At 43.3% G+C, this 26407-nt stretch overlaps 1 protein-coding gene and 1 pseudogene across 1 annotated transcript in view; one reads left to right on the forward strand and one right to left on the reverse strand.

Annotated features, from left to right (window-relative positions):
* Window positions 1-8359, reverse strand: part of LOC149458698 (extracellular serine/threonine protein kinase FAM20C-like) — a 143599-nt gene extending 135240 nt beyond the window's left edge. The window contains exon 1 of the mRNA XM_089681839.1: window positions 7923-8359. Coding sequence (XP_089537965.1) covers window positions 7923-8359 — 437 coding nt within the window. The remainder of the gene's footprint in view (window positions 1-7922) is intronic.
* A 6907-nt stretch (window positions 8360-15266) lies between these two features.
* Window positions 15267-26407, forward strand: part of LOC149458699 (uncharacterized) — a 46050-nt pseudogene continuing 34909 nt past the window's right edge.

The raw sequence follows: 26407 nt of genomic DNA on the forward strand, positions 1-26407 counted from the left end.
ATGCTATTTTTTTGTTTTCTGTTATTTTGAAAGTGTAAATGATGGCAATAAAATCTAACTTTTGTTGCATATTATAAGAATGTCTAATCTGTAATTTGATGCCTTTTGGAGATTTTTCCATCTTTCCTTGGCTTCTTTATGCACATTATTACAAATTTTTAGCTGGGGTGCCCAAACTTTTGATCCCCACTGTATATAACCAAAACACTGCCCTCAGCGACCAGGAAACCAAAGAGAAGTATATCTCGGCTGCTTCTCCAGCTGTGGCACCACTTTGGTCGAGCGCCACCTAAAGATGAGGAAGCAGATTGCACCTGCCTACACATATCCTAAACAGTTCCCACTGTTGCCAAGGCCTTATTTATAGCAACAAATATCTCCACCTCCCTTCCTAGACAGGCTTCAGCCTGAGTCTCTATCAGGACCCCAAATGGTCAGGACCGTTTTTATACTTTATCTGTCTTCAAACCTTTCACAACGGCAGTCTGTAGATTAACATTCTCATGGTACCTTGTATAGAGAGAATATTAATATATGATCCATTTTAGAACTAGGAGTACTCAGCTGTCACTGACAGCTGCTGGTCTCAGACTAGTGATCGGGAACCAACTGGACAGTTAATCATGGCGATAACATGAGGTATGAGCATCTGCCACCCTGCCTCTCTGTAATATTTTCTCTGACCTCTAGGTAAAAGCAACAGTGAAAATATCTCAGATAAATATATATTGTGAACTGAAAATCGGTAGCAGGATGCTTTCAGCTGATTTCACAGGAGATTGGAGATAAGACACATGCAAGCCCTCTAGTTTTACTTGCTTTTAGCTCCACAGACAACAAAACATTAATATATTGCACCTTACCAATTCTAAGCCTTTTCTTTGTAAGGGCTCATGTACACTGCAGCTGCTAAACTGACGTTCAGGAGATGTTGAGCATTTTTTTCAGCAGCCCCTGAACTCTTCTTTATGTTTTCCTATGTGTCCATGTACACATAGTCGTTTACAGTCGTTTACAGGCAGTTGAGTTTACAGTCGTTTTCTTGAACGCACCAAAATTACTTTCGGAGTAGATTTTACAGGCGTTTCAAACACCAAATGCTTGTAAACGCGGTTGACAGGTCCATATCCAGATGCTGTTCAGAGCCTTTTTTCTTAATCAAAAATGCATGCAAAGAGTTTTCCATGTATTCAAATGGACCTAGTACACCAGCGCAGTCAGTTCCAGGTTTCGTGTGAAGGAAAATATGGTAGAACGTGCCACATTATACTCATGATAGAATCCATAGTGAATACAACCAGAAAAGACAGGAAATCTCAAAACATACTGCTCTCTCTGCTTCTGCTCTATTTCTCTCAAAATGTCTGAAATAGTTAATTATTTACTATTTTTCAGTGCATTCTGGGCATTTAGGAGGGTCTCCTGAGGTTATCTTTTAAAAACGTTTCTAATCGCAAACGCGCATAAATGTGGCTAAAAGCACATAAACGCGGTATGAAAACACGGCTAAACTGATGTTTTGTAACCTACATTTTCTAGCAGTCAGTTTCTAGCGGTTAGAAGAGTTTTCCAAATGACCTGTGTACATGAGCTCTAAGGCTTTTTTTTACCAGAGCACCCTAGAGTGATGGACTTTCCTGGTGGGTATACCAGGTTGTCCCCCTTGGAACACCAGTGCAGAAGGTGCTCTGGTGAAGATCTGGTAGTGTGTGCTTGGACTTCATGCCTCTGCCCTTTTTAGGGCTCACAACCTCTCCAAACATGCAGATGTCACAGTGTCCACTCTCCAGTTCGTCCATGACACCTAAGGTCCTGATTTAACACTTGTTTATTAGTAATAGCAGCCTTCCTACATTGTAACAATCTGGTGTTACAACACTAGTGGGTCTGTTTATGAAAAAAAAAAATAACTGGACAAATGTCACAAGCATTAACTCAGCAGTAGCAAATTATTCCTGTATCATGTCATATATAATTATTTCCTATAAATGTCAGTTCCACATAATGTAGTATTTTCCAGATTTAGGAATTTTAGCATTGTGGTCTTTAGATGGAGTTGACAATCATAAGAAATAATCATATTAGACAAAAAAACATGGAATTTGTTAGGGCTGGGTGAAAGCTTGCATCATTTCCCCAGTAATTTTGTTTTTAGAACTAGATCCCTATGATCTTGCTTGACATGATAAAGAATGTCCTGGATTCACCGACCACATTTTCATCAAAAGATAGCCTTACATGTTCTGTTATATTTGTATTTCGGCATTGATGTGCAAAGGTTGGTGGATCACAGCTGTCCAGATTGCCAGCCAAAAAATTCTTTATGCGTAATACAAAATTGAAACAGGACAAAAATATTGTCTTGACGTATCTGATTTAATTATTGCTCATCCTTTTGTGAAAGACATTTGTCATCATTGCAAAAAAAAAATGAAACAAAAAAAATCTGCAATCAAGTAAGATACAGCAGCATAAAAGGCAATGATATACATTTTTTAGTAAATTGTATTTAGGGTTACATCCTGTTTCCTTATTGGAGTCCACACATAAACACCTGTCTGCTGTTCTCTAAATAAAGTTTAATTTCACTTATATGTACTGTATGTGCGTTGAAGAATTCTATCACACTCCCACACAATTACTTAACCTATTGGCTGTCCATTGAGGTGCTGTATGGGTCGCAAAATAGCCCTTGTCATTTTCTGTAGACTGGCACTATTCTGATTGTACCAACACCACCATACTGCAGAGTAAAGCATGCTGACTATTTTCCCCACAGACTTTCATGACACCAATTTTTCTTAACGTATATTTAAAGCCAAACCTTTTCTTTTATATTTTGGATAGCATAAGAAATGAATAAACCCTCTCAGGATTTTTTTCTATCTATGCCCCACTGGAAAGATTTCCCTTTACTTTCTGTCCTTCACACACAAAAGCAGGAGAAAATCTCCTCAAGGTGAAGGAAATTACTCACAATTGTTACTGAATGTAGCGCCCTCCAGTTAGATAGGATTTTTTGCCTGTGAGCCAGAGGCTTGCTAGAAGCCTGGGATGAGTCAGCCTGGGAATTAAGCAGTGAGGTTACCTCAATCAGGCTGGTAGGTTCTACAGGTCAGGGTTTCTGGAGCCCTTCTAGAAACTGCTGGAACATTCTAGGAGAGGGGCAGAGGAGGGGCGGAGGCCTAAAATTGCATGTATGAGGGAACCTGGCCAATCCCCAGGCAGGAGGCCGGGCATGGTGGTTAGAAAAATCTTTAAATGTGGGAGAGACTGATCAACAGGGGAGTTGTTGGAGTTGGGTGGAAGATGGAGTGAAGGAAGGTGCTGGTGTGGAGCCTGGGAGGGGGCCCCAGCGAAGGGGTTTACGCTCCCCCAGCCTGTAACTGAGTTGCAGGATTTTGGGAAGAAAGGTGGACTGAGTACCGTTTCTCGTCTGTCCCCGATTCTACCTCCTCAGTCCTTACCTAGGTGAGAATGATGACGCCTTGTCCCCTGCAGACACCTGAACACGTCACATGACTCCGTAGGCTACAGGACCAGCCTCCCACGCCATGCAATCTGCGATCTTGTGCATGTGCAATGGGGAACCAGCTGTGATCCATCACATCCCCAATCCAAGATGGCGGCACCAAGGATCCAGCAGCAGGGAGAATAATCGGCTACATGCTGAAGCTGAACAGAAGAATCTCCACTGTCCCACAGTCTACCAGGAAAGGCAGCCTGTCAGCAGGGAAGGTGAAAGCCCAGCATAAGGCCAGAAAGCAGCTGCAACCCACTAAGCTGCAGGAAAAGGACAGTGTGAGTACTTCTAAACTCCCTGGGTCAGAGAGGGGAGAGGATGGTCAGGTAGAGAGGGGAGAGGATGGTCAGGTGCAAAGGGGACTCAGTGTTCCTTACTAAGACTGTTTTTGATTTTTGTCCACATTTTGTACATTTTGCTAACAAGTTCTACAGCTACGTTCTACAGTTCCTTGGACATCCCATATTCTCATAGACCCTATCCAAGTTGATAACCCCTAATAAAAAACAAAACCAAGCTGAAGGTCTGTTTTACTGACTCTGGAAGAAAGTGTGGAAAATGCATGTTGCCTGGCTGTGCATAGCTTAGGAGGACCCAGCAAAATCCAGTGGCCCTCAAGGGGGTAGCGCTACAAGAACAATTGTCCCTACTGGGGGATGGCTGTTCTGGTGACAACTCATAATTATGAATTTTTGGTTACTTTCCTTCGTGATGACAATGAATACAAAGACAAATAGAGAGAGTGATTTTTTTTTTGGTATTGTTGGTGATAACTGTGACTAAGACCAGAAATGAGGATCAGTCTCTCCAACAGGGACACATACAGCAATAAAAATATGAGGTTTTTGATGCCAACTGTGGCCACCCTCCACTCACTCCTTGAGCTAGCTAGGGGTGTCTAATGATCAGGATGTGAGGATGAGTTTCCCTAACAGAGATACAGGAATTAATACAATTTATTGGCAGAAACTGTAAACCTCCTGCACTCTAGATCTAAATTTAAAACTAAAAAAAAATGTTTGGGCTACCACTGGGCTTAATCACATACTGAAATACTGGCTCAAGGTTGTGTTCTTGGTGAACGCAACTCAATCACAGTTCGAAGACACAGCAACCAAATGTGCTGCCGTAACAACTACTAAGATTGCACTTCGTGGCCTCTGAACTTTGGTCAGGTGCCTAAGCGCATCCCTGAAATCTGCACAGGTGATGTGCATCAGTACAGAGATTTATTTCTTTCATTGGGAGAGCATGTGACAAGGTGATTTGCAAGCAGATTCTTGGAAATGGGGCATTATCACCCCATAACACATAAGTACACATACAATAAGTGCTTAAACAATGAATTTTATATTAGTATCACAAGCTGTTAATTAAAGCTTATATGATATTTAGTAGTTGGGTTTACATCTACTTAAACTACATTATGATAGGTTTTTTTTTGTTTTTTTTAATTTCTGTGCTGAGGTACATTTTGTTATTTGCCTTGCCTAAGTGCTCAGATATATAGAGACAAAAATCGTTTCCCATAGCTTTTAGATCTTTTGTGGCTCCCTTTTCCATTCAGGCTTATTATCGCTAGATTAAAAAAAATCAGGTGTTGCAGCCTAAAAAATTTTTCCAAGTTACAATAATTCAGATTGGGGTGCTGCTGCTGTATTCAGACCAAACTAAATGTAAAAAATAAAATAAATGCTTTAAGCAAAATATGTGACATCAGAATACTGTGTCACTGATGCTGTCCGTGAGAACTGTACTGATCTGTAACGCTACATACAGCTTAACCTCCCTGGAGGTATTCCCAAGTGTAGCTCGGGGAAAAGTTTCAGCACCACAAGCGGTAACCCCGAGCTACACTCGGGAATACCCTGCAGCATTGCTCCGGGATCTCGTCTTCACTTACCTTGTCCTGCGCTCCCGCGATGTCCCTCCTGCAGTGTCCCCTGCAATGTCCTCCGGTGGATGCCGGCATCTGTCTTCCGGGTTCCGTTCCCTGCGACGTCAGGACGTTCAGGGGACGGAACTGGCGGGAAATTTAAAAATGTGAAAAAGTGACATTCACAAAATACACTAAAATCACATAGTAAAACATTACTGTATCAAACCATTTCACATACATTTTGTCCCTAGTGCTTTGTGCTGTGCCCTGCCTGCATTTTTACTGTTCTTTCTGCCTTGAAACTGAGAAATGTCCATGGCTTCCAAAAAGCGTCCCTTTAGGTCAAAAGCGGTTTTAGACCAGCTAGAGAACAGCGATAGTAAATTAGAACTACTTGCAGAATTGAGTGATAATGATTGGTGGGGAAATTCGTCATCAGACACTGAAAACGATTTTGCAAATTTGCTCTGTGATGTGCGAACTTGGCGCTATATTTCAAATTTCAGTGTGTTTAGTTTGATTATATTATTGAATTAAATTTATTATTATTATATTATTATTATTTTTTATGATTATTTATTAAATTATAATTTATGATTTCGTGTTTCAAATTTTAACATACCCGGGATGTTTAATAGACTCTTGTTCGGACAGATTTCAGTGAGTTATTCCTAAAAATCACAGGCCTACAATAAAAAATCTACATATTTCCATGCAAAAAAATGTACTGCTTTGAGCACAGAAATACTGACATAATCAGACCGCTAGGGAGGCTATAGACATCTCCTAAGCATGTAATTTAAAGCATGACATTGCCATGACATGCTATTGGTCAGGGGCGGACTGACAACTCATGGGGCCCCCGGGCAACAGGGGATCATGGGGCCTCTGTGTCCTTGCCCAAACTCAAAAAAGCCTATGAAAAAGGTACCAGGGGCATCTCATGGGGCCCCCTACTGACCCCGGGCCCTCAGGCAGTGCCCGAGTTTCCAAATGGTCAGTCCGCCCCTGGTATTGGTACGTGTCCCCATGAAAGTCTCTAGCACCCCATGACCTTTTCTAATAATCTCTTGCATGTTAGCTGTGAAAATGGCCTTAATTGAACCAAACCCAGACACAATTGCTCATGCATTTTTCACAGGGACTTGGGTCTGTTTAATAAAGCAGCAAAAGGAACAACTATTATTATACAAAATCTTAAAAGAGAAGTATGGGATTTAAAAAAAAACAATTATACTCACCTAGGTGGATGCAGCATTGATCCGATGCTGCATCTGATCCCTGTCAAATCTGCTGTGAGAACTGAGTGATCAAACACCATGATTGCTCAGTTCTCCCCCTCCACTCTGAGCAGAGAGCCATCAGATAACTGATGGGCTGAGCCAAGTGCCAGTCTAGTTATCTGAGTGGATTCTGTCCATATGGTTGGGATCTTTTCAGAGACTAGACCAGATCTGTGATGTCAGCCGAAAGCGGGCTTTAGCACGTTGGCTGAAAATGGGTCATAGGAGTGCAGAAGGAACTTATCTCCTGTGATCCATAGGAGAAGTATAGCCCAAAAAGTTTTGGCTATACTTCTTTAACAACCTATATCAGTCACGCAGATCACACTTTACCAATTCAGATAAGTAAAAGATGAATTCTGGTTGTTACAGGTTACTACACTTTGCACATTGTTTTGTGCTATTAAAATATGCCAGTTCTGTCTGCTGCTTTCCAGATGGTGTAAAGATTATTTATTATTATATATACCGTATAATATTATGTGTATTAATGGTATGAGAGTACTTACTTCTTAGCAGTTTGGTGAGGTGCTAAAGTGACAGGCGAAGATAGTTTGTAATTACAGGTGGATTTCGCTTTAATATTAAAATAATACAAAAATATAAACATACAGTAGTGTCAGAATCTGCTCTTGTATGGTCATATTAACCATTTTGCCCATTCAATATTTCTGAGGAAACCTGTTGGCCTTAAACTTCAAGAAAGGTATACATTGTTGAATAATGTACTAGCTAAGTTTAAAGCTGCCCAAAGATATTAGAGGCTGTGAAATACGCAGGTACAGTCCTACTGCCTTCAGAGAAGCACATCTCTCCAGCACTGCATTACAACTTGCAAAGTTGTTCCATTTGATCATTTAAGCTTATGTCGGTGAAGTGGGGAAAGGAGAAAAGATGAGATGTGCAGACAGAAAAGTCAACAATAGCGACTTTGACATGTTTCCCAACCGGAATGGTCAATTGTTCCCCCAAAAACAGCCAACCCATAACAGTGGAGAGGAACATTAGATATAAGGAAACTGCTAGGTCTAGAGTCTTCTTTTGTCTAAGGGTAGCCTAAATATTCCTAGTTTAGCCAATAGTTAGGACATTCATGTGCACTGTGTAATGCCTAAGTATGCTACAAACATATTAATGTATTTATGTCACATTCAGGGGTCCCAGCTTAACATAACCACAAATGTCATGATTTTTTTTAACTGTATAAATATTAAAAAACAGTTAATTTTTAACTTACCACTCTTCACTTCCACTGCCTTTCAGGGAAAATTTTTCCTCTGTGTTCACTCTGAATAGCTTGTCCTCCTCTTTGATGACTGGCATTAGGGTATTGTATAGTGGATGCTGGAAAAGAGATGCCAGCTTTGATCCTTGATATCTTTTTGTTGCTTTTTTCTGAACATTTTGGCTTAGTTCTGAAGTCTTCAACATCTGACTTCCATCCACTGAAGATCCATTACTGCCGCTAAAATCTTGCAGTGTCCTTACAATTGGCATCTTTCGAACCAAATGTGTTTTGGTTCTGAGATGGTTTCGAGATGGACATGGGCAAGAAACTGTTGTAGAAATAGAAAAAATGTCTAGAGCAAAATGCATGGCAAAGGTAAGAAATAGGAGGGACAGCACCATCAACTTAAACCTCCTTTGTACTGAAAAATGTAGACACCGAATCATTTTACTCAAATACATAAAATTTTTAAAAGCTGAGATAAAAATCTTTGTAGATAAATTAAATTCATGTAGGCTGGTGAAAGATATCAACAAGCCATTACGGCAGATCTCTGAATTGTATTGAAGAATTGACTCTTGATTCTGGCAAAAAGAGAAAAGCTTGTCATTGCAGGATTATTTGAGAGCTGTGTCAATAAAACGATAGAGACTATGAAAGAGAACAGGGGTCAATCAATAAACTTAACTCCAGCCAATATTTCCCATGGAACATTTTTGGCAACATTACTTTGAAAATATTTTGCTATGAGTAATGTCAGCATAGGTAAGGCACCAAATAATAAATACACAAATGTAGAGCTAAATGAAAGTTTTAGTTTTAGGCAATTAAAACCCCAATTCCAGACAAAACCTTTTTATAAAGGGCAACTATAACTTTTTTTGTTAAATTTTATTGATTTTTTTTATAGTCCACAATGTTATGAACTGATTTTTTTTCATTTGGATAGAAGTGTTATTTTGTAAATCAACACCTATAGTAGTGTGCAACTAAGAGACTAAGGGGTCTCTCAAAAAATAAATTTGCAAAGATATTCATCCAGTGAACTGAATGTACATTTAATATGTGCAAAGTAACCAGCTGTTGTGAGAATGAAGCAAAATCAAATGTCCATGGAGTATTTTCACTTCTGGCGGTACCTAACCACTGAGGGATGTTGCTTTAAAGGTTAAGCATTTTTTGGACATTAACATGTAATGAGCTAGAGAGCCCATTCAATATAAATAGGCTGGCAATAAGCTTCAACAGCCCCAAAAAATGCACCTGCACCTTTTCTGGCTGCTGCAGCGCAACACAATGCATTTCATTGTGCTGTGCCACAATATACCTTTGTCAGTCAGGTGCATTGGGGTGCCATGCAGAATGTATTTTATAACTAGGCATATCCAGTGGTTCAGATTTTGTGGAAAATTTGGATCTTGCAGCAGCGTCTCGGGTTCTTTAATATATGGATCTGCCTGGTTATAGACTTCCATCTGTAGCTTTAAGGAGGATCACAGCTTCTTAAAGCAAGCACTGTTTATTAATTTGTCACATTAGTCATCTGTCTCTAACTTCCGCAGGCAATGTTCAATGATTTATTACAACTAGAGACACACGATTGCACGCTAAGTACAGCCATGGGTCAAATCAAGAATCAAGTTACATGTAACAGTGTTTTTTTTTACACATATCACTGGAGAGCACTATTCCCTATTATACAGAAGAGAATATTGCCTAGGAACATTCAACCAGTAGAGAAAATAGCCTAGGTACATTTGATTTAGCCTATACTCACAACAACGTGTTACTTCGCACAAAATCAATGCACATGCAGTTTTGCTGAACATATAGCTATGCAATTTTTTTTTAATTATTGGACCACTTTGTTTGAAAGGCATATTGGGCTAAATGGTAAGGTATTATTCAACCTAAAGTGTATGTAAAGGCAAAAATGTTTTCTTGAAGTTTTGGATAGAGTAAGAAAGGGTTAGACTCTCAAGTCTTTATTGCTGTCTGTGTTTCAGCTAAGGAGATTCACCACTCTTTTTCCTAGTGTTAATGAGAAAAAAAATAATGGAAAATCCAAGCATTTAATTTGTCATCAGAGGTGAGGGGAAATCCTATAATGGGGACATCTGTTTCTGTTGAGACTCTCTAATATTAGAATCTTGTTCACTTTGGAGAGATTTCCTTTCACATTTCCAGGACAGGGAGTGAAATAAACTCTCCCTAAAAGGACACAGACAGCAAAAATAATTTGACAGGGGTTTAACCCTTCCCTATGCTAGCCAAAATAAAAGAGCACAGAGGCTAAATGAGTAGTACTTGCACCTGGCAGCACTAGGGTTGTTGTTTCAAATTCCAACCTTGGCACCACCAGCCTGGAGTTTGCATGTTCTCCCTGTATCTGCGTGGGTTTCCTCCCACACTCTAAAGACATGCTGCTAGGTTAATTGGTTCCTGTCTAAATTGGCCCTAGTATATGTGTGTATGAATGTGAGTTAGGGAGCTTAGATTGTACGTTTCTTGAGGGTTAGGGACTGATGTGACTACAATAAATAAGTAAAATAAGTATTGAACACATCACCATTTTTCTAGGTAAATATATTTCTAAAGGTGCTATTAACATGAAATTTTCACCACATGTCAGTAACAACCCACGTAATCCATACATACAAAGAAACCAAAACAAATAAGTTCAGAAATTAGGTTATGTGTAATAAAATAGACTGACACAGGGAAAAAGTATTGCACAAGAAAAGAAAGGGAGGTGCAAAAATGCAAGGAAAGCCAAGACACCAGCTGAAATTTATCAGTAATTAGAAAGCAATCCTGTCCCTTGTCAGTGCTAATTAACCTCCCTAGCAGTCTGATTATGTCAGTATTTCTGTGCTCAAAGCGGTACATTTTTTTGCATGGAAATATGTAGTTTTTTTTATTGTAGGACTGTAACTTTTAGGAATAACTCACTGAAATCTGTCCGAACAATAGTCTAGTAAACATCCCGTGTATGTTAAAATTTGAAACACGAAATCATAAATTATAATTTAATAAATTTAATAAATAATCATAACAAATAATAATATAATAATAATAAATTTAATTCAATCATATAATCAAACCAAAAACCCTGAAATTTGAAATATAACGCCAGGTTCGCACATCACTGAGCAAAGTCGCAAAATCATTTTCAGTGTCTGATGACGAATTTCCCCACCAATCATTATCACTCAATTCTGCAAGTAGTTCTAATTTACTATCGCTGTTCTCTAGCTGGTCTAAAACCGCTTTTGACCTAAAGGGACGCTTTTTGGATGCCATGGACGTTTCTCAGTTTCCAGGCAGAAAGAACAGTAAAAATGCAGGCAGGGCACAGGACAAAGCACTAGGGACAAAATGTATGTGAAATGGTTTGATACAGTAATGTTATACTATGTGATTTTAGTGTATTTAGTGAATGTCACTTTTTCACATTTTTAAATTTCCCGCCAGTTCCATCCCCCGTACATCCTGACGTCACAGGGAATGGAACCCAGAAGACAGATGCCGGCATCCGCCAGAGGACATTGCCGGGGACACTGCAGGAGGGTCATCGTGGGAGCGCAGGACAAGGTAAGTGAAGAAGAGATCCCGTAGCAACGCTGCATGGTATTCCTGAGTGTAGCTCAGGGTTACTGCTTGTGGTGCTGAAACTTTACCCCGAGCTACACTCGGGAATACCTCCAGGGAAGTTAATATCAGCTGGTTCAGTTTCAACTGATGGCCAAAAAAAAAGGTGTCTCATTACCAAGGTGTCACACAAGAAACATCTCATGATGGGTAAAAGCAAAGAGCTCTCTCAAGACATACTGATGGCTTTAGTTACAGAAGGAATTCTAAACTTCTGAATGTTTCAGTGAGCACTGTTAAGGCCATAATCCAGAAGTATAAAGAACATAATTTCACCAATATTCATGGTTAACTATAAACTGATGAGCTATAAAGGCTTTTAAAGCATCAAAGGACAATATTAGCTACCATCATTTGTTGTCGATTCACAGACACCCACAATTTTAAGACTTGACATGTTTGGTATCTATTTACTGAATGCAATCTTATCTTTTATGTTTTAGAAAAAAAAATGCATTACTATTGTGTTTGTGTGCACCAAAATTACCTTTAATGTATTATTTATAAAAGATACGGGTTTGATAAACAGTTGCGCTAATGTGATGCAGCATAAAAATCAGCATCTACTACTATTTTATTCACCAGGATCTCTGCTTTCAGAAACAATATAATGTTTTAGAGGATTTAACTAATGGTTAGACCTAAAATGTGCATTTTAACATATTTGCAAAAAATGGAGAGAAAAGGCTTTGGCATTGAAAATGGTAAATAAGGGTTTTTGTAGTGCCAAGGGAACCAAATTTAAATCCCATGGAAACAATCATGGATACACAGGAGTAAATACATAGGATACATAGCAAACACTCTGTACAAAGGTCTAAATAAAGAACGGATTGCTAATGGTCTTTGGAACAAATTTCAAGTACCGAGATCTGATGGTACTCAGGGCAATTTGCTGATTCAGGTCTGATTGCTAAAAGGTTAAGATACATCCTGTGAAATACTTAATGAGATGAAAGCTTCTTTTCTTGCATCAAAGGAAGTATGCCTTCCATGTGCAGTAGCAGACCTTGTGAAAAGTGGATTTCCTAGCTTTTAACATTATAAGGATCACCAAGTTAGGAGGGCCCCGTCCTTCAAGACCTTTGCTTCAACAGCCATGCCATTATAGCCAGAGACTGTAAGGCAAGATGGTAACCCATGCCTTAGAACAAAAGATCTGGAACCCACAGAGCAACTGTCTGGAGTCTGATCAGACTGTATTACCATATCCACCTAGGCCAGTCTAGAGCTTTGAGGATTACTGACCATGCTCTCTATCTTGATCTTGCAGAGCAGAAGATGAAGACGTTTGAAGGGAGGAAAAGTATAGACCAGGTTGTAGTGATCCCTCAGAAACCACCAGAGAGTCCCTGCACTTGGAGACAAACGTGTCAAGTTGTTGAACCTAGAGGCCAGGAGACCAAAATCAGGCATCCCTACCTGTGATACTGGTTCTGGAACTCATCAGGTGCAGGGACCAGTTTCCCAGGTCCCAGGACATAAAGGACAGAACTCCTTCTACTTCTTTTGTAGCAACAAGGCTTCTGGTTCCTCCCTGATGGTTAGTGTACACCACTGTCATGGCATTGGTTGATCCTGTCAGGATGTCCATCTTTGAAGGAACACTCAGTGCTCCAGAATGCAGTTTTGTAGGGACATCCAAATCAACCTAAGCTCCAGAATGTTGATTGGAGAATGGCACCTCCAGTGTCCAAGTCCCCTGAACCAACAGGGTGTCTGAAATTTCTCCCTAGCTTGTCAGGATGGAGTCTGTTGTGATGATGTTCCAAGAAATCAGAAGGAAAGGTTTCCTCATCTCCAGAGCAGAATTCCTAAACCACCAGGCCAGAGACTGTACTTGCTGGCCTGGGAAGCACAGCATGGCTAGCACAAGGGCTAGAACCTTGGCATTTGGGATTCTGCCTATCCACGGGGCTTGTGAGGGTTCTGGAACTGTTCATTTAGGTACATGTTACACCCTGGATATGGGTGTAACATGTAACATGTTATGAAAGGTGAACTTATCCTTCAAAGCCTAGAATTAGCCATAGACGGATAGTCAAATGACAAACAAGGTGGATGAAGGAATCCCCCCTGCTGGGAAATTGCATTCTGACAGGAGGACACGTCTCTGTCAAAATACTGTACACTGATCAGCGGTTTCAGCCAAAGATGGCCACACACTGATCCAAATTTGACTGGTCCATGCTGAACCAGCCAAATTTCAATTAGGCTATCACCAGCTTTGTTCTGTCAATCTGTTTTTAAAGTGGTGAAGGCCTAACATTTATGTCACTTTTTAATTTCTGTTTGTGACCCTACTGAGATTTTTTCTCATTTCCTGTTCCATGCAAAAAAAAAGCGGGGAGTTCACTTAGACAGAAATAAAAACATGGTAATATGTTCCAAACCTTCCTCACTCTATTAACTTGTGTTTTTGTTTGTATCCTATTTGAAGAGATGTCACATGATATCCTGTCCTGACAGGAAGTGAGGGGAAAATCTCCCCAACAGGGAACAGAAGACAGAAAAAAAAACAACTGAATTTTAACCTCTCCCCAGCTAGAGTTGGGCTTTAATTAACCATTAACATCATTATACTTAAGAACTGAAATTTGTACAGTAACAAAGCGCTAAATGTACTTTATTGTTCCTTGACGCACACAGGGATATAGTACATAGTGATGGGCCGAACACCCCCCTGTCGAACATTCGAACCTATCAAAAGTTTAACTGTGGTACATGGTACCACTACCCATTTACAAAAAAAAATTTAGTGTAAAAATGACAGTAGACAGTCTTTGACAAGTCTTTTAATAAGAACAAGAATTAAAAAAAATGTCCCCTGAAGTAGATCCAATGTCATTCACGATGCCCACCACTGTGGAACCGAAAAAAGAAAAAAAAACTCTCCTGAGGTCAGGTGCATTGCTTTGGCCAATCACAATGCACTGTCAGGGCGCAGTGCATTGTAGGATGCAGAGGGTGAACAGCCCGCTGAACACCCTTACCGTTCGCGTGTTCAGTGAACACACAAATGGCCAATCTTCGAGTAGAATGCTTTTGAATGTCCAACATGTCTATGATTTATTATATCCCTGTGTCCCCCAATGGATCATAAAGAAAATAAGATTTCTATACTTACTGTATAATATATTCTTTGAAGTTCATTGAAGGACACAAGCCCTACCCCTCTGCACCTTGGCCCTACGTACTGTTTGCTTACAAACCTGAGGCATGACGATTGGGGGCACGTTTTTTGTAGTCTGGCTTTCAGCTTTTTTTTTTCTATTTGCCAGTGTCCACCTTCTGAATACATCAACATAACCCATACATCTATGTTTTACTTTATCCCTGTATCCCTTATTAGACTCCAAAAAATATTTTATGCTTAGTACAAAAATGTTACTTTTAAATGTTTACTTTTAAATAGAATTGTGATTATCCACTTATGTAGAGGAAAGTTCACTGACTGAGTGCAGTTTCTTAGTATTTTAAAACAGCCATAGACAGATTTAATTAATTTCTTGTTATACTGAGGAATACTGAGAACAGACCACATTCTACATGTTTTTTTATATAATGTTTTTGTATAAAATTTAAAACATTCAGTATATAATAGTAAAGCTTAGTAACTGTCAGGTCATTGCTGCAATTTTTTTCCTGAAGAATTTCCACGCTGTTTACAGCTACTGCCTGTGGAAAAGAAGCAGTTAAAACATGTCACAAAAGAGAAAAGTCTCAGGTCAAGCTGACATGAGCCTTAGAGCCATCACCTTGTTCAAACAGCCACAGGTAGATAAAAACCACAGGTAAACAGTGCAAACTTTCCTGGGTCAGCTTGACTAAACCAGAACCTTGCCAACATTACTGAAACTTATTAGGACTTAAAAAATATCCACTGTTAACCCCTGTATAATTGTTCCACAATGTTATTAAAGCAATGTTTGCCCTTACATTATTAAAGACTGGCCACTTTCCACATTACATATTGAACCAGATAGACTTGTGTCTTTTTTCAACCTATGTAACTATATATTTAAAAATGGAAATTTTAAAGTGTTTTTTTTCACAAACAATAACATTACACAGATACAAGATATACAGGCTCCATTCCAGAGGCATAACAAGAAACTTCAGGGCTACGGTACAGGAAACCATGAATGGCGCCCCTGATCCAAGCCTCTTCCCATTGATCCCAGGGCTGTTTACTCCCCTTGTGGGGCCCTTTATTACGGTCCTGCAGTGGGACCCATTAACATGTTCTGCAGTTGTTCCCCTTCCTGCTCTTACATAAGAGTCCCCCCTTGCATCAGAGTTCTCAGCATTCCCAGAGCCGTCTTTACATCAGAGTTTCCTTTTACAGTACATCAGTGTCCCTCTTGACAGTGCAAGGGGGAACTCTGCTGACCTTGATGTAAAGGGGATCCTTATGTAAAGGGGAACACTGTGGACCATGATGTAAGGGGGAACTCTGCAGACTCTGGTGTAAAGGGAACTGTGATGTAAGAGGTTCTCTGGTCACAGGAGCCCCCCTTACATTTGAGTTTGCAGAGTTCCTCCTTACCTTACAGTCCACAAAGTTTCCCCTTGCACTGTAAGAGTGAACTGTGCTGACTCTGATGTAATACGGAATTCTGGAAACTTTGATGTGGGGGGGAGCTCTGGTGACCAGAGAACCTCTTACATCAGAGTTCCCCTTTACTCTAGAGTCTGCAGAATATCTATCTGTACGAGGGTGCATGTCCCTACACACTAAAGACCAATCGTTTAACCAGTTGCCGCCCGGCCTATAGCCAGATGGCGGCTCCGAGTGGACGCCATATGGTGTCCTTTCAGTAATGCCCAGTCCGCCTGCCCGCAGGGCCGCTCTGTGGCGCAATCTGTCACCGGCCGTGTACCTCAGACATGTCCGTTGACAGATCTGTCATCCGTTGCCAGTACTATGTGACCTGCTGTGACCAATCACAGCAGGTCACATGACAGTTGTATACAATGGGTGGCTTCCTTTTATGCCATCTATTGTATACAAGTGTGTCTAGCTGTGAATGATCACAGCGATCACATGCACAAGCTGGGCCAATCACAGCCCATCTGTGTCATGTGATTAGCCGTGGCCACATCACAGCTTAGCACAAAAAAAACAAAAACCTGTGTGAATCGATGTCATTCAGGTACTGTAAATGCTTGCTTATAGCAAAGTAATTCTTTGCTATAAACAAATTGTGTAAAAAAAAATACTGATCACTTCCCCAAAGTAGTACAATGTTACTGTGGTAACATTATACTACTTTGGCCATAGTGAAATATGAAAAAAAATCTTTAAAAAAAAGAGAAAAAAACTAATAAAAAATTAAAACTAATAAAAAATAAAAAAATTATAATTTTTTTTTTTTCGTACTGTCACCAGTCAGTGTCCCTGATCACCGCCATGCCAGTTATATGATGATGCTGTACTGCACTGGTGACAGTATGTAAAAAAAAAAAATAGTGAAAATATATATTTTTTATTTTTTCCGAAAAAATATGACAAAAAAGTACAAATTCAAAAAACTTACCATGCCTGCTTTGAAATACGTTGAACTGTCTACTTTGCAAAAAGTGGTCATTTGGGGGATATCTGTACTGTCCTGACATTCTTGGACCTCAAGAAATTAGATTGGCCGTCAGTACTTCAGGACTGATAAATTTTCAGATATATCCCATAGTTTGTGAACTCTATAACTTTCCTACAAACTAAATAATTGGTACATCATAATTTCGGTTATTTTCACCAAAGAAATGTAGTAGAATACATCTTGGCCTAAATTTATGAACAACAATTATTTATTTGCAAACTTTTATAACAGAAACAAAGAAAAACGTGGGGTTTTTTTCTAAATTTTCAGTCTTTTTTTGTTAATTTAGCAAAAAATAAAAACCCCAGTGTTGATTAAATACCACCAAAAGAAATCTCTAGCTGTGTGAAGAAAATGATAAAATTTTAGTTTGGGTACAATGTTGTATAACCGTACAATTGTCATTCAAAGTGTGAGAGCACTGAAACCTGAAAATTGGCCTGGTCAGGAAGGGGGTAAAAGTGCCCTGTATGGAAGCGATTAAAATACCTAGTGCTGGATTGAGGGGGAGGGTGGGAGCTGCTCAGTCATTGGTTGCTAACCCCATTAATGTCCTCAGCTCCCCCCTCCATTGATGACCTCGGCACCCTCGGTAATGGTCTCAGCTCCCCCATTAATGTCCTCAGTCCCCTCCCTCCATTAACATCCTAAGCTTCCCCATTACTGTCCTCAGCCCCCTCCATTAATGTCCTCAGCCCCGCTCCATTAATTATCTCAGCCCCCCCCCCCCATCTATTAATGTCCTCAGCTCCTCCTTCTATTAATGACTTCACCCCCCATTAATGTGCTCAGCCCCCTCCATTAATGTCCTCAACTCCCCCCTCCATTAATGACCTCAGCTCCCTCAGTAATGGTCTCAGCTCCCCCATTAACGTCCTCAGCCCCCTCCCTCCATTAACATCCTAAGCTTCCCCATTAATGTCCTCACCCCCCCCCCCCATTAGTGTCCTCAGCCCCCCTCCATGAATGTCCTCAGCCCCTTCCATTAATGACCTCAGCTCCCCCCCATTAATATCCTCAAGCCCCCTCCATTAATGACCTCAGCCCCCCGCCATTAATGTCCCCTCTATTAACATCCTCAGCCTCCCCAATAAATGTCCTCAGCTCCCCCTCCATTAATGACCTCGACCCCCCCTCCATTAATGTCCTCAGCCTCTCATTAATGTCCTCAGCTTCCCTCTCCATTAATATCCTCAGCCCCTCATTAATGTCCTCAGCTCCCCTCCTTTAATGAACTTAGCCCCCCATTAATATCTTCAGCCCCCCCATTGATGACCTTATTCCCCCTCCATTAATATCTTCAGCCCCTTCCATTAATGACCTCAGCCCCCTCCTGTGATTGTCCTCAGCCCCCCCATTAATGTCTTCAGCCCCCCATTTCCAATGAATATCCTCAACTCCCCTCCATTAATATCCTCAGCTGCCCATCCAATGAATGTCCTCAGTCCCCCTCCAATAAAGCCCCAGCTACCCTACCCTGTATCCCCCCACCCATTGCCCCCTCCCCTCTGTCTTAGCTTACACAGTGTGGAGGGCGGGAGGCACAGCAAGTCTGAACAGAGGGCTTGGTGGTACAAGCTGCAAGCTGGTGATTGGTTTCTAGGACCACCCTACAACCTAACAACCAATCACCTGTTTGTTAACATGGACAGCCCCCACCCTCCATTCAGAGCCATCCTGCCTCCCACAGACAGCTCAGAAAGAATGACAGTGGCAGCTCCTAAGTGGCTGGACCTGGGCTGGTCAGTGATGCCTGGCATAAACCCTAATGTGACAGGAAGACCACCGAGGCCCCCTGGAACAGGGGCGGGGTGGCAAGTGTGACCCCTATGACTCCTGATGCTACACCAGTGTTCCGTTCACAAATGGGCGTTTGCAATCTCAAGAAGAATAACCATTGGAATAATGGACATAGGTGAAAAAACTCCTAGGTTATTCTGATTACAATATTGGGCAAACAGTTCTACCACATGAGCCGGGCCATCCCATATGACAAATAAATGTCATCTATATAACATCCAAAGTATATAATATGGGCAGCACAGGGGTTATTCTTTATAAGAATAAAGGCATTCCCAATACCCCATTGTCAGGTTGGCATAACTGGGGCACATTTAGCCCCCATGGCTTTGCCATTGGTTCGTAGATAGTGCTGTCAAATTCAAAATAATTGTGCTTAAGACAGAATTAAGTTGCTTCAGTTATAAATTGGGCCTGTTTGGGACTGATGAGGGGATCCTCAACCAGGAAATGCTTTATAGCCTGAAGGCCCACCTCTTGGGGGGTGGAGGTGTATCGTGAATTTACATCAAGGGATACCCACAAATATGTAGGTTTCCAGGTGTAGAATTTGAGCATTTCTAGTAGATCTATCCCATCCAGGATATAGAACGATAATCCCTGGGAGAGTGACTGTAAAAATTGGTCAATATAAACCAATAAACCACCGGTGACACTTATCATTGCATGCTACAATAGGACGGCTTGGTGGATTACGTGAATCCTTGTGGAGTTTCGGAAAGTGGTAAAAATACGGTGTATTTTAAAAGTCTCTCTTAAGGAAAGATGCTGCAGCATGATTAATAATGTTCTGTTCCTGTGCTTTAGAAAATAATAGGGTAGCTACCATAGAGAGCTCAGCTAAGGAATTGTGTGATAGTTTTTGATATGTTTATGGCCTTTCTCTCTCCAGTGACGTCACTTCCTCCTGTATGTTCCACATGGGTTAAAGAGGATTTCCTGCTTCAACAGGGTATCCATGCATCAACACTACCAACTACAGCCTTGGGATTGCAGTGGCGGTTGTCCAGGATGGTGATGAGCGGCCGATGCTTTATATGATGAGCAAATATACTGTATATCTTACATCTTGCGAGTGTTTTTAATCCTTTGACAATAAATGGTGTCCTTTAATATTAGACTTGGTAGCACTTCCCCTTTCTCTTTTTTATCCTTACACGCAGAGGTGGCCAACTCTGAGGATAGCTGCCACCAGTGTTCCCACTATTTACTATGGACTTTTAATAGACGTTATGTTTTAGTTGACAGGCTGAGCGCCAGAAGTTTTCCCTTACTCACCTAAAAGAAGGTATACTACTTCCATCTTTAACCAATGGTGTCACAGAAAGGGGATATTTTATTCCCATAACCTTCTACAGAGTTTAAAGTGATATTATAGGTTAATCCTCTGCATTGTGTAAAAAGGCCGTTTGATCCTGACTTATCTGGTCCTCCTCTTGTTCAAATGTCCACGTCTTATCTCCTGATAAGACAGACTGAACCATAGCCATTCTACACATGCTCAGTTTTGTGTGTATTGCTAGAGAGGTTTTTTTCTTAAGGGACAAGGGCAGAAGAACTTCTGAGATACATGGTTACCTGAAACAGTACAAATGAGAGGTGGGCAACACAGCAAACACTAGGCTAACATGCCCTCAAAAAGCTGCCTGAAGAACCTTACACACAAAGCATGCATCAGCAGAGGCCTGAACATCCACCTGGTAAAACTTTGAGAATGTGCGAAATAGGGACTAGAAGAGTGCCTTGCAATCTGGGAAAACAGATACATGATGCTGAAAAGCCCAAAAGGCTCTTCTTAATCTAATACAGTGGTCTCCAAACTGCGGCCCATGGGCCCAATGTGGCCTTTTGTTTGCCTCTATCTGGCCCTCGGGGAACTATTCCTCCCACTGATACCAACAAGGAGACACCATTTCTTCCATTGGCACCAACTATGAGGCATTTGTCCTTCTACTGACACCAATGATGGGGCACAGTTCCTCCCACTGATGTAAACAATTAGGCACTATTCCTCCAACTAATACCAAGGATGGGGCACTATTCCGTCCTCTGATACCAATGATGGGACACTCTTCATCCCACTAACAACAATGATGGGGCACTATTCCTCCTACTGACACCAATGATGGGGCACTATTCACCCCATTGACACCTATTAAGGAGCACTATTCCTCCCACTGTCACCAATAATGATGGGGCACTATTCATCCAACTGACAACAATGATGGGACACTATTCCTCCTACTAGTACCAATGATGGGGCACTACTCCTCCAACTAATGTCCGATGACTGGACACTATTCCTCCTTCCACTGACTACAACACTATATAATTTTTTTTTACTCCTAATTACGCTGGGAAATTTTCTATTCCCATTGGCAAACTGGCCCTCCTAAAGTCTGAAGGACAGTAAACCGGGCCTTTGTTTAGAAAGTTTGGAGACCCCTGATCTAATAGAATGTGCCTAATAAAGTAGAACCTTATCATTAAGCCTTTAGGCTTGAATAATAAATCATGACCCTGCAAAAGTACTCTTTCCAAGAGCAATAATAGACCTTATAAGAAATGGATTTCCTAGCTTTAAGGATCATAGGAATAACATATTTGGATAGCCATGTCATTATAACCAGTGCCCTTGAAGTAGCATGGTAAATTGGTCCTTAGGTCAAGAAATCCAGATGGTCTGGGATATCCCCAGAGAGCCAGCCAGGAGTCTCATGAGGTTGGATTACTACGTTGCCTGGACTAATTCAGTGTGATAAGCATCACCGGAATGCCTTCCATCTTGTCAGGGCAGGAACGCTGGAATGGGCAGGCAGGCCTATGGTACGGTCACGCTGCGACTGACGACAGCCACTACCCACAGACCAGAGTCCCTCAGGGCGCGGAGTCTAAGCCCCAGGCTACCCTTCACCAGGGCCCCTGATGGTGGGGATGGACTTGACGCAGCCTGAGACCAGGTCGCGGCCCCCGAGTGACCCCAGCTGCGATAACGACTGCCGCCAATGGCGTACAGCTGGTGGGAGCTAGATGGGAACACGAGTAGAGTAGTCAGACAAGCCGGGTCAATAACAACGGAGCAGACAGTACTAGACGGTAGGCAAAGAATACTCAGGTCACGGGCCGGGTTCAGCAACGGGAGGTCAGTTAAAGGGTTAACGCAGAGAGTAGTCTTGTCCAAGCCGAGTCGGTTACCAGGAGAGCAATGGGAACAACACAAGAGCTTGCAACAGGGCAACATACAGGACACAAGTGCAGCGCACACTTGCAGACAGGAGGTTAAAATGTGCTCAACCACACCCTTCTGAGGAGGAGCCGCAGAAGCCTGAAGGCATAAAGGTTCCCACCATGCTTTGCAGAAAACCAAGATGGATGCCAGCTCATGGAGATGCACAAGCTCTGAAGAAAGGTAGGACCTTGACAGTACCTCCTCCTCAAGGGCCCCTCCCCCTCCGCGGCTCAACAAAAGGTTTCTGAGGAAATCGGGCGTGAAACGCGCGGAGGAGGGCAGGAGCATGAACATCTGCGGAAGGAACCCAGGAACGTTCCTCGGGACCATAACCATGCCAATGGACCAGAAACTGTACCCGACCGCGGACCAACCGAGAATCCAAGATGCGGCTCACCTCATACTCCTCATGGCCGTCGACCCTGATTGGACGAGGCCGAGGCGGAGAGGCAGTAAAGCGATTACAGATCAGAGGTTTCAACAGGGATACGTGGAAGACATTGGAGATGTGCATCCCAGGAGGAAGAGCAAGGGCATAGGCAACCGGGTTCACCCTGCGAAGAATGCGGAAAGGACCAACAAAACGGGGGGCCAGCTTTGGTGCGGGCACCCGAAGCTTGAGGTTGCGAGTGGACAACCACACCCGATCTCCGACCTGGTATGAGGGAGCGGGCAATCGTCTACGATCAGCCTGGAGCTTCTGGCGCTGTGCTGAGTCCTTCAAGGACCTCTGAATCTGCCCCCATGAGGAGCGCAGAGCAGCCAGGTGGTTATCCACAGCCGGAATGTCCTGTGGAGAGAACAACTCAGGCAATACAGCGGGTTGGAACCCATAGTTGGCCATGAAGGGGGACATCCCGGAGGAGGAGTTGACAGCCGAGTTCCTCGCAAACTCTGCCCATGGCAGGAGATCGACCCAGTTGTCCTGATGATCCGATATATAGCAACGAAGGAATTGTTCCAGGGCCTGGTTGGAACGCTCCGCAGCCCCATTGGACTGAGGGTGGTAGGCCGAAGAGAAGGAAAGCTCGATACCCAACTGGGAGCAGAAGGCGCGCCAGAACCTGGACACAAACTGGCTCCCACGGTCCGAGACAATCACCTTGGGCAACCCGTGCAAGCGAAAGATCTCCTTTGCGAAAACCGTAGCCAGTTCTTGTGCAGTCGGCAATTTCTTGAACGGAACGCAATGGCACATCTTAGAAAAACGATCGATCACAATAAGAATGACCGTATGACCTTGAGACGCAGGAAGATCCACAATAAAATCCATGCCCAGGTGTGACCAGGGACGCTCCCCATTGGGAATGGGTTGCAGAAGGCCCAATGGAAGGTGCCGAGGAGATTTATTCTGGGCACAGACCGAACAAGCTGCTACATATGAGGCGATGTCAGAATGGAGAGATGGCCACCAGAATAACCGAGAAACGACCCAGGACAATTGGTTCCTACCAGGATGACCGGCAGTCTTGGAATTATGGTAGGTACGCAGCAAGCGGGTACGCAATCCCTCAGGTACAAAACATCTTCCAGCCGGTCTCTCAGGGGGAGCGTTAGTTTGAGCCCCCAAAATCTGCTCCCCAAGGGGAGATGTCAGGTTGGTACAAATGGCAGCCAGGATCTGGTTTGGAGGAATGACCGAGGTCGGCTCAGTGTCCTCCCTGGACAGCTCAGAGTATTGCCGCGACAAGGCATCGGCCCTGACATTCTTGGAACCAGGCAAGTAAGAGACCACATAGTTAAAACGTGACAAAAACAGAGCCCACCTGGCCTGACGGGGTGTCAACCTCTTAGCTTCCGAGAGATATGTGAGGTTCTTGTGGTTAGTGAGAACTAGGATCGGGACCACAGAACCCTCAAGCAGGTGCCTCCATTCCTTGAGAGCCAGAATAATGGCCAACAACTCCCTGTCTCCAATCTGGTAGTTGCACTCTGCAGAGGAAAGCTTCTTGGAGTAGAACCCACAAGGAAGTAGGGGTCCCTCGGGTGACCGACGCTGGGACAAGAGGGCGCCTACTCCTGTCTCAGATGCATCAACCTCGAGAACAAAAGGCAACCCAGGATTGGGATGAGACAGAATTGGGGCCGAAGTGAAGGCGGCTTTCAGAGCCTTGAAAGCTGAGATGGCCTCGGGTGACCACTCGTGAGGGTTACTGCCCTTCTTGGTCAGGTCTGAGAGAGGCTTGGACAGTGTGGAAAAGTTCCTGATAAACTTCCGATAATAGTTGGCAAATCCCAAAAAGCGCTGAATGGACCGAAGACCACTGGGACGAGGCCACTGCAGAACCGCTGAAACCTTCTCAGGGTCCATAGAAAAACCCACCGGGGAAATGATGTAGCCCAAAAAGGCAACCTGGGATTGGTGAAATTCACACTTCTCGAGCTTACAGAAAAGCTCGTTTTCACGTAACCGCTGCAGCACCCGCTTAACATCCTGGATATGAGTCTCCATAGACGCAGAGTAAACCAGGATGTCGTCCAAGTAAACCACCACGCACTGCTGCAACAAGTCACGTAAGACATCGTTAATAAACTCCTGAAAGACCGCAGGTGCGTTACACAACCCGAAGGGCATAACCAGGTATTCATAGTGGCCGGTTCTGGTGTTGAACGCGGTCTTCCACTCGTCGCCCTCCTTGATCCGTACGAGGTTGTAGGCAGCCCTAAGGTCGAGTTTAGTAAAGACCGTTGCTCCCTTGAGGCGGTCAAACAACTCGGTGATCAACGGAATAGGATAAGCATTTTTAATTGTGATCCGATTGAGACCCCTAAAATCAATGCAGGGTCTCAGCTCACCTCCCTTCTTTTTCACAAAAAAAAACCCAGCTCCTGCTGGAGACGTAGACTTGCGAATGTGCCCCCGGGAAAGCGCATCCGCAACGTATTCCTCCATGGCCTGATTCTCTGCCACCGAAAGAGGATACACCCTGCCATGCGGAGGAGTGGCACCAGTTTGTAAGGTTATGGCACAATCGTATGGACGATGAGGAGGCAGAGCACCGGCGCGCACCTTGTCAAACACGTCCAGGTACTCCCCATATTCAGTGGGCAGCACAGAGTCTGAGGAGGTGCACAGCACCTTAACCGGACCACGGATGCAACCAGCCCCACACCGTGGTGACCATGAGAGAATCTCGGCCGATCGCCAATCAAAGGTCGGATTGTGCCTCTGAAGCCACGGATAGCCCAAAACCACGGAGTAGTGCGGGGAAGAAATTACCTGAAAACAGGCCAATTCCCTGTGAACAGCCCCAATAGCTACCTCCACCGGCAGGGTCTCGTGGGTAACCTGCGACGGCTGCAAGGGCCTGCCATCTATCGCCTCGAGAACCAATGGAGTCTCTCGAGCCTGCAGAGGAATGGAGTACTGGTCAGCAAACGAACTGTCCATAAACAAACCGCCAGCCCCAGAGTCTACCAACACCTGGGCCGTCACCGAGCCTCCTGCCCAAGAGAGGACAACGGTGATAAGCGGTTTATCTTTACGGGAAACCGGGGACGAGGAAACTCCACCCAAGATCTGCCCCCGACAGGATCTCAGGTGCGGGCGTTTCCCGGACGGACAGGACAGGACTGCCGAAAATGCCCCCCGAGACCACAGTACAGGCAGCGACCCTCCCGACGCCGAGAGGCCCGCTCCCCCTCGGAAAGGCAAGCAAACCCCAGCTGCATGGGCTCACTACCAGACAAACCATCCCCAGGAGGCGTGGGAGGAGAGGGAGGCACAGGTGGGACAGAAAACGTAGGCGCCAAACGGTTAGGAGGCCTCCGCAGACGCTCCTTAAATGAAGGCCTCTCTCTGAGCCTGGTGTCAATCAAGATTAGGAAGGAGATGAGTGCCTCTAACTCCACAGGCAGTTCTTTGGCTGCAATCTCGTCCTTCAACGCATCAGAGAGACCATGAGAGAAAGCAGCTACTAGAGCCTCATTGTTCCAACCCACCTCTGCCGCCAAAGTACGAAATTCGATGGCGTACTCGGCAACGGTTCGTGAACCCTGATGCATGAACATGAGCAATTTGGCAGCAGAAGCGGAGCGAGCGGGCACGTCGAATACCGTACGGAAGGAGGCAACGAAACGTGTAAACACGTGAATCACCGGGTCATTCCTCTCCCATAAAGGATTAGCCCAGGCCAAGGCCCTATCAGAGAGTAGCGAGATTAGGAAGCCCACCTTTGCCCTCTCAGTAGGGAAAGCGTGAGGTATTAATTCAA

Source organism: Staurois parvus, unplaced genomic scaffold (assembly GCF_062004578.1).
Source record: "Staurois parvus isolate SC_StPar_1 unplaced genomic scaffold, SC_StPar_1.0 ptg000282l, whole genome shotgun sequence".
Taxonomy (NCBI): Eukaryota; Metazoa; Chordata; class Amphibia; order Anura; family Ranidae; genus Staurois; species Staurois parvus.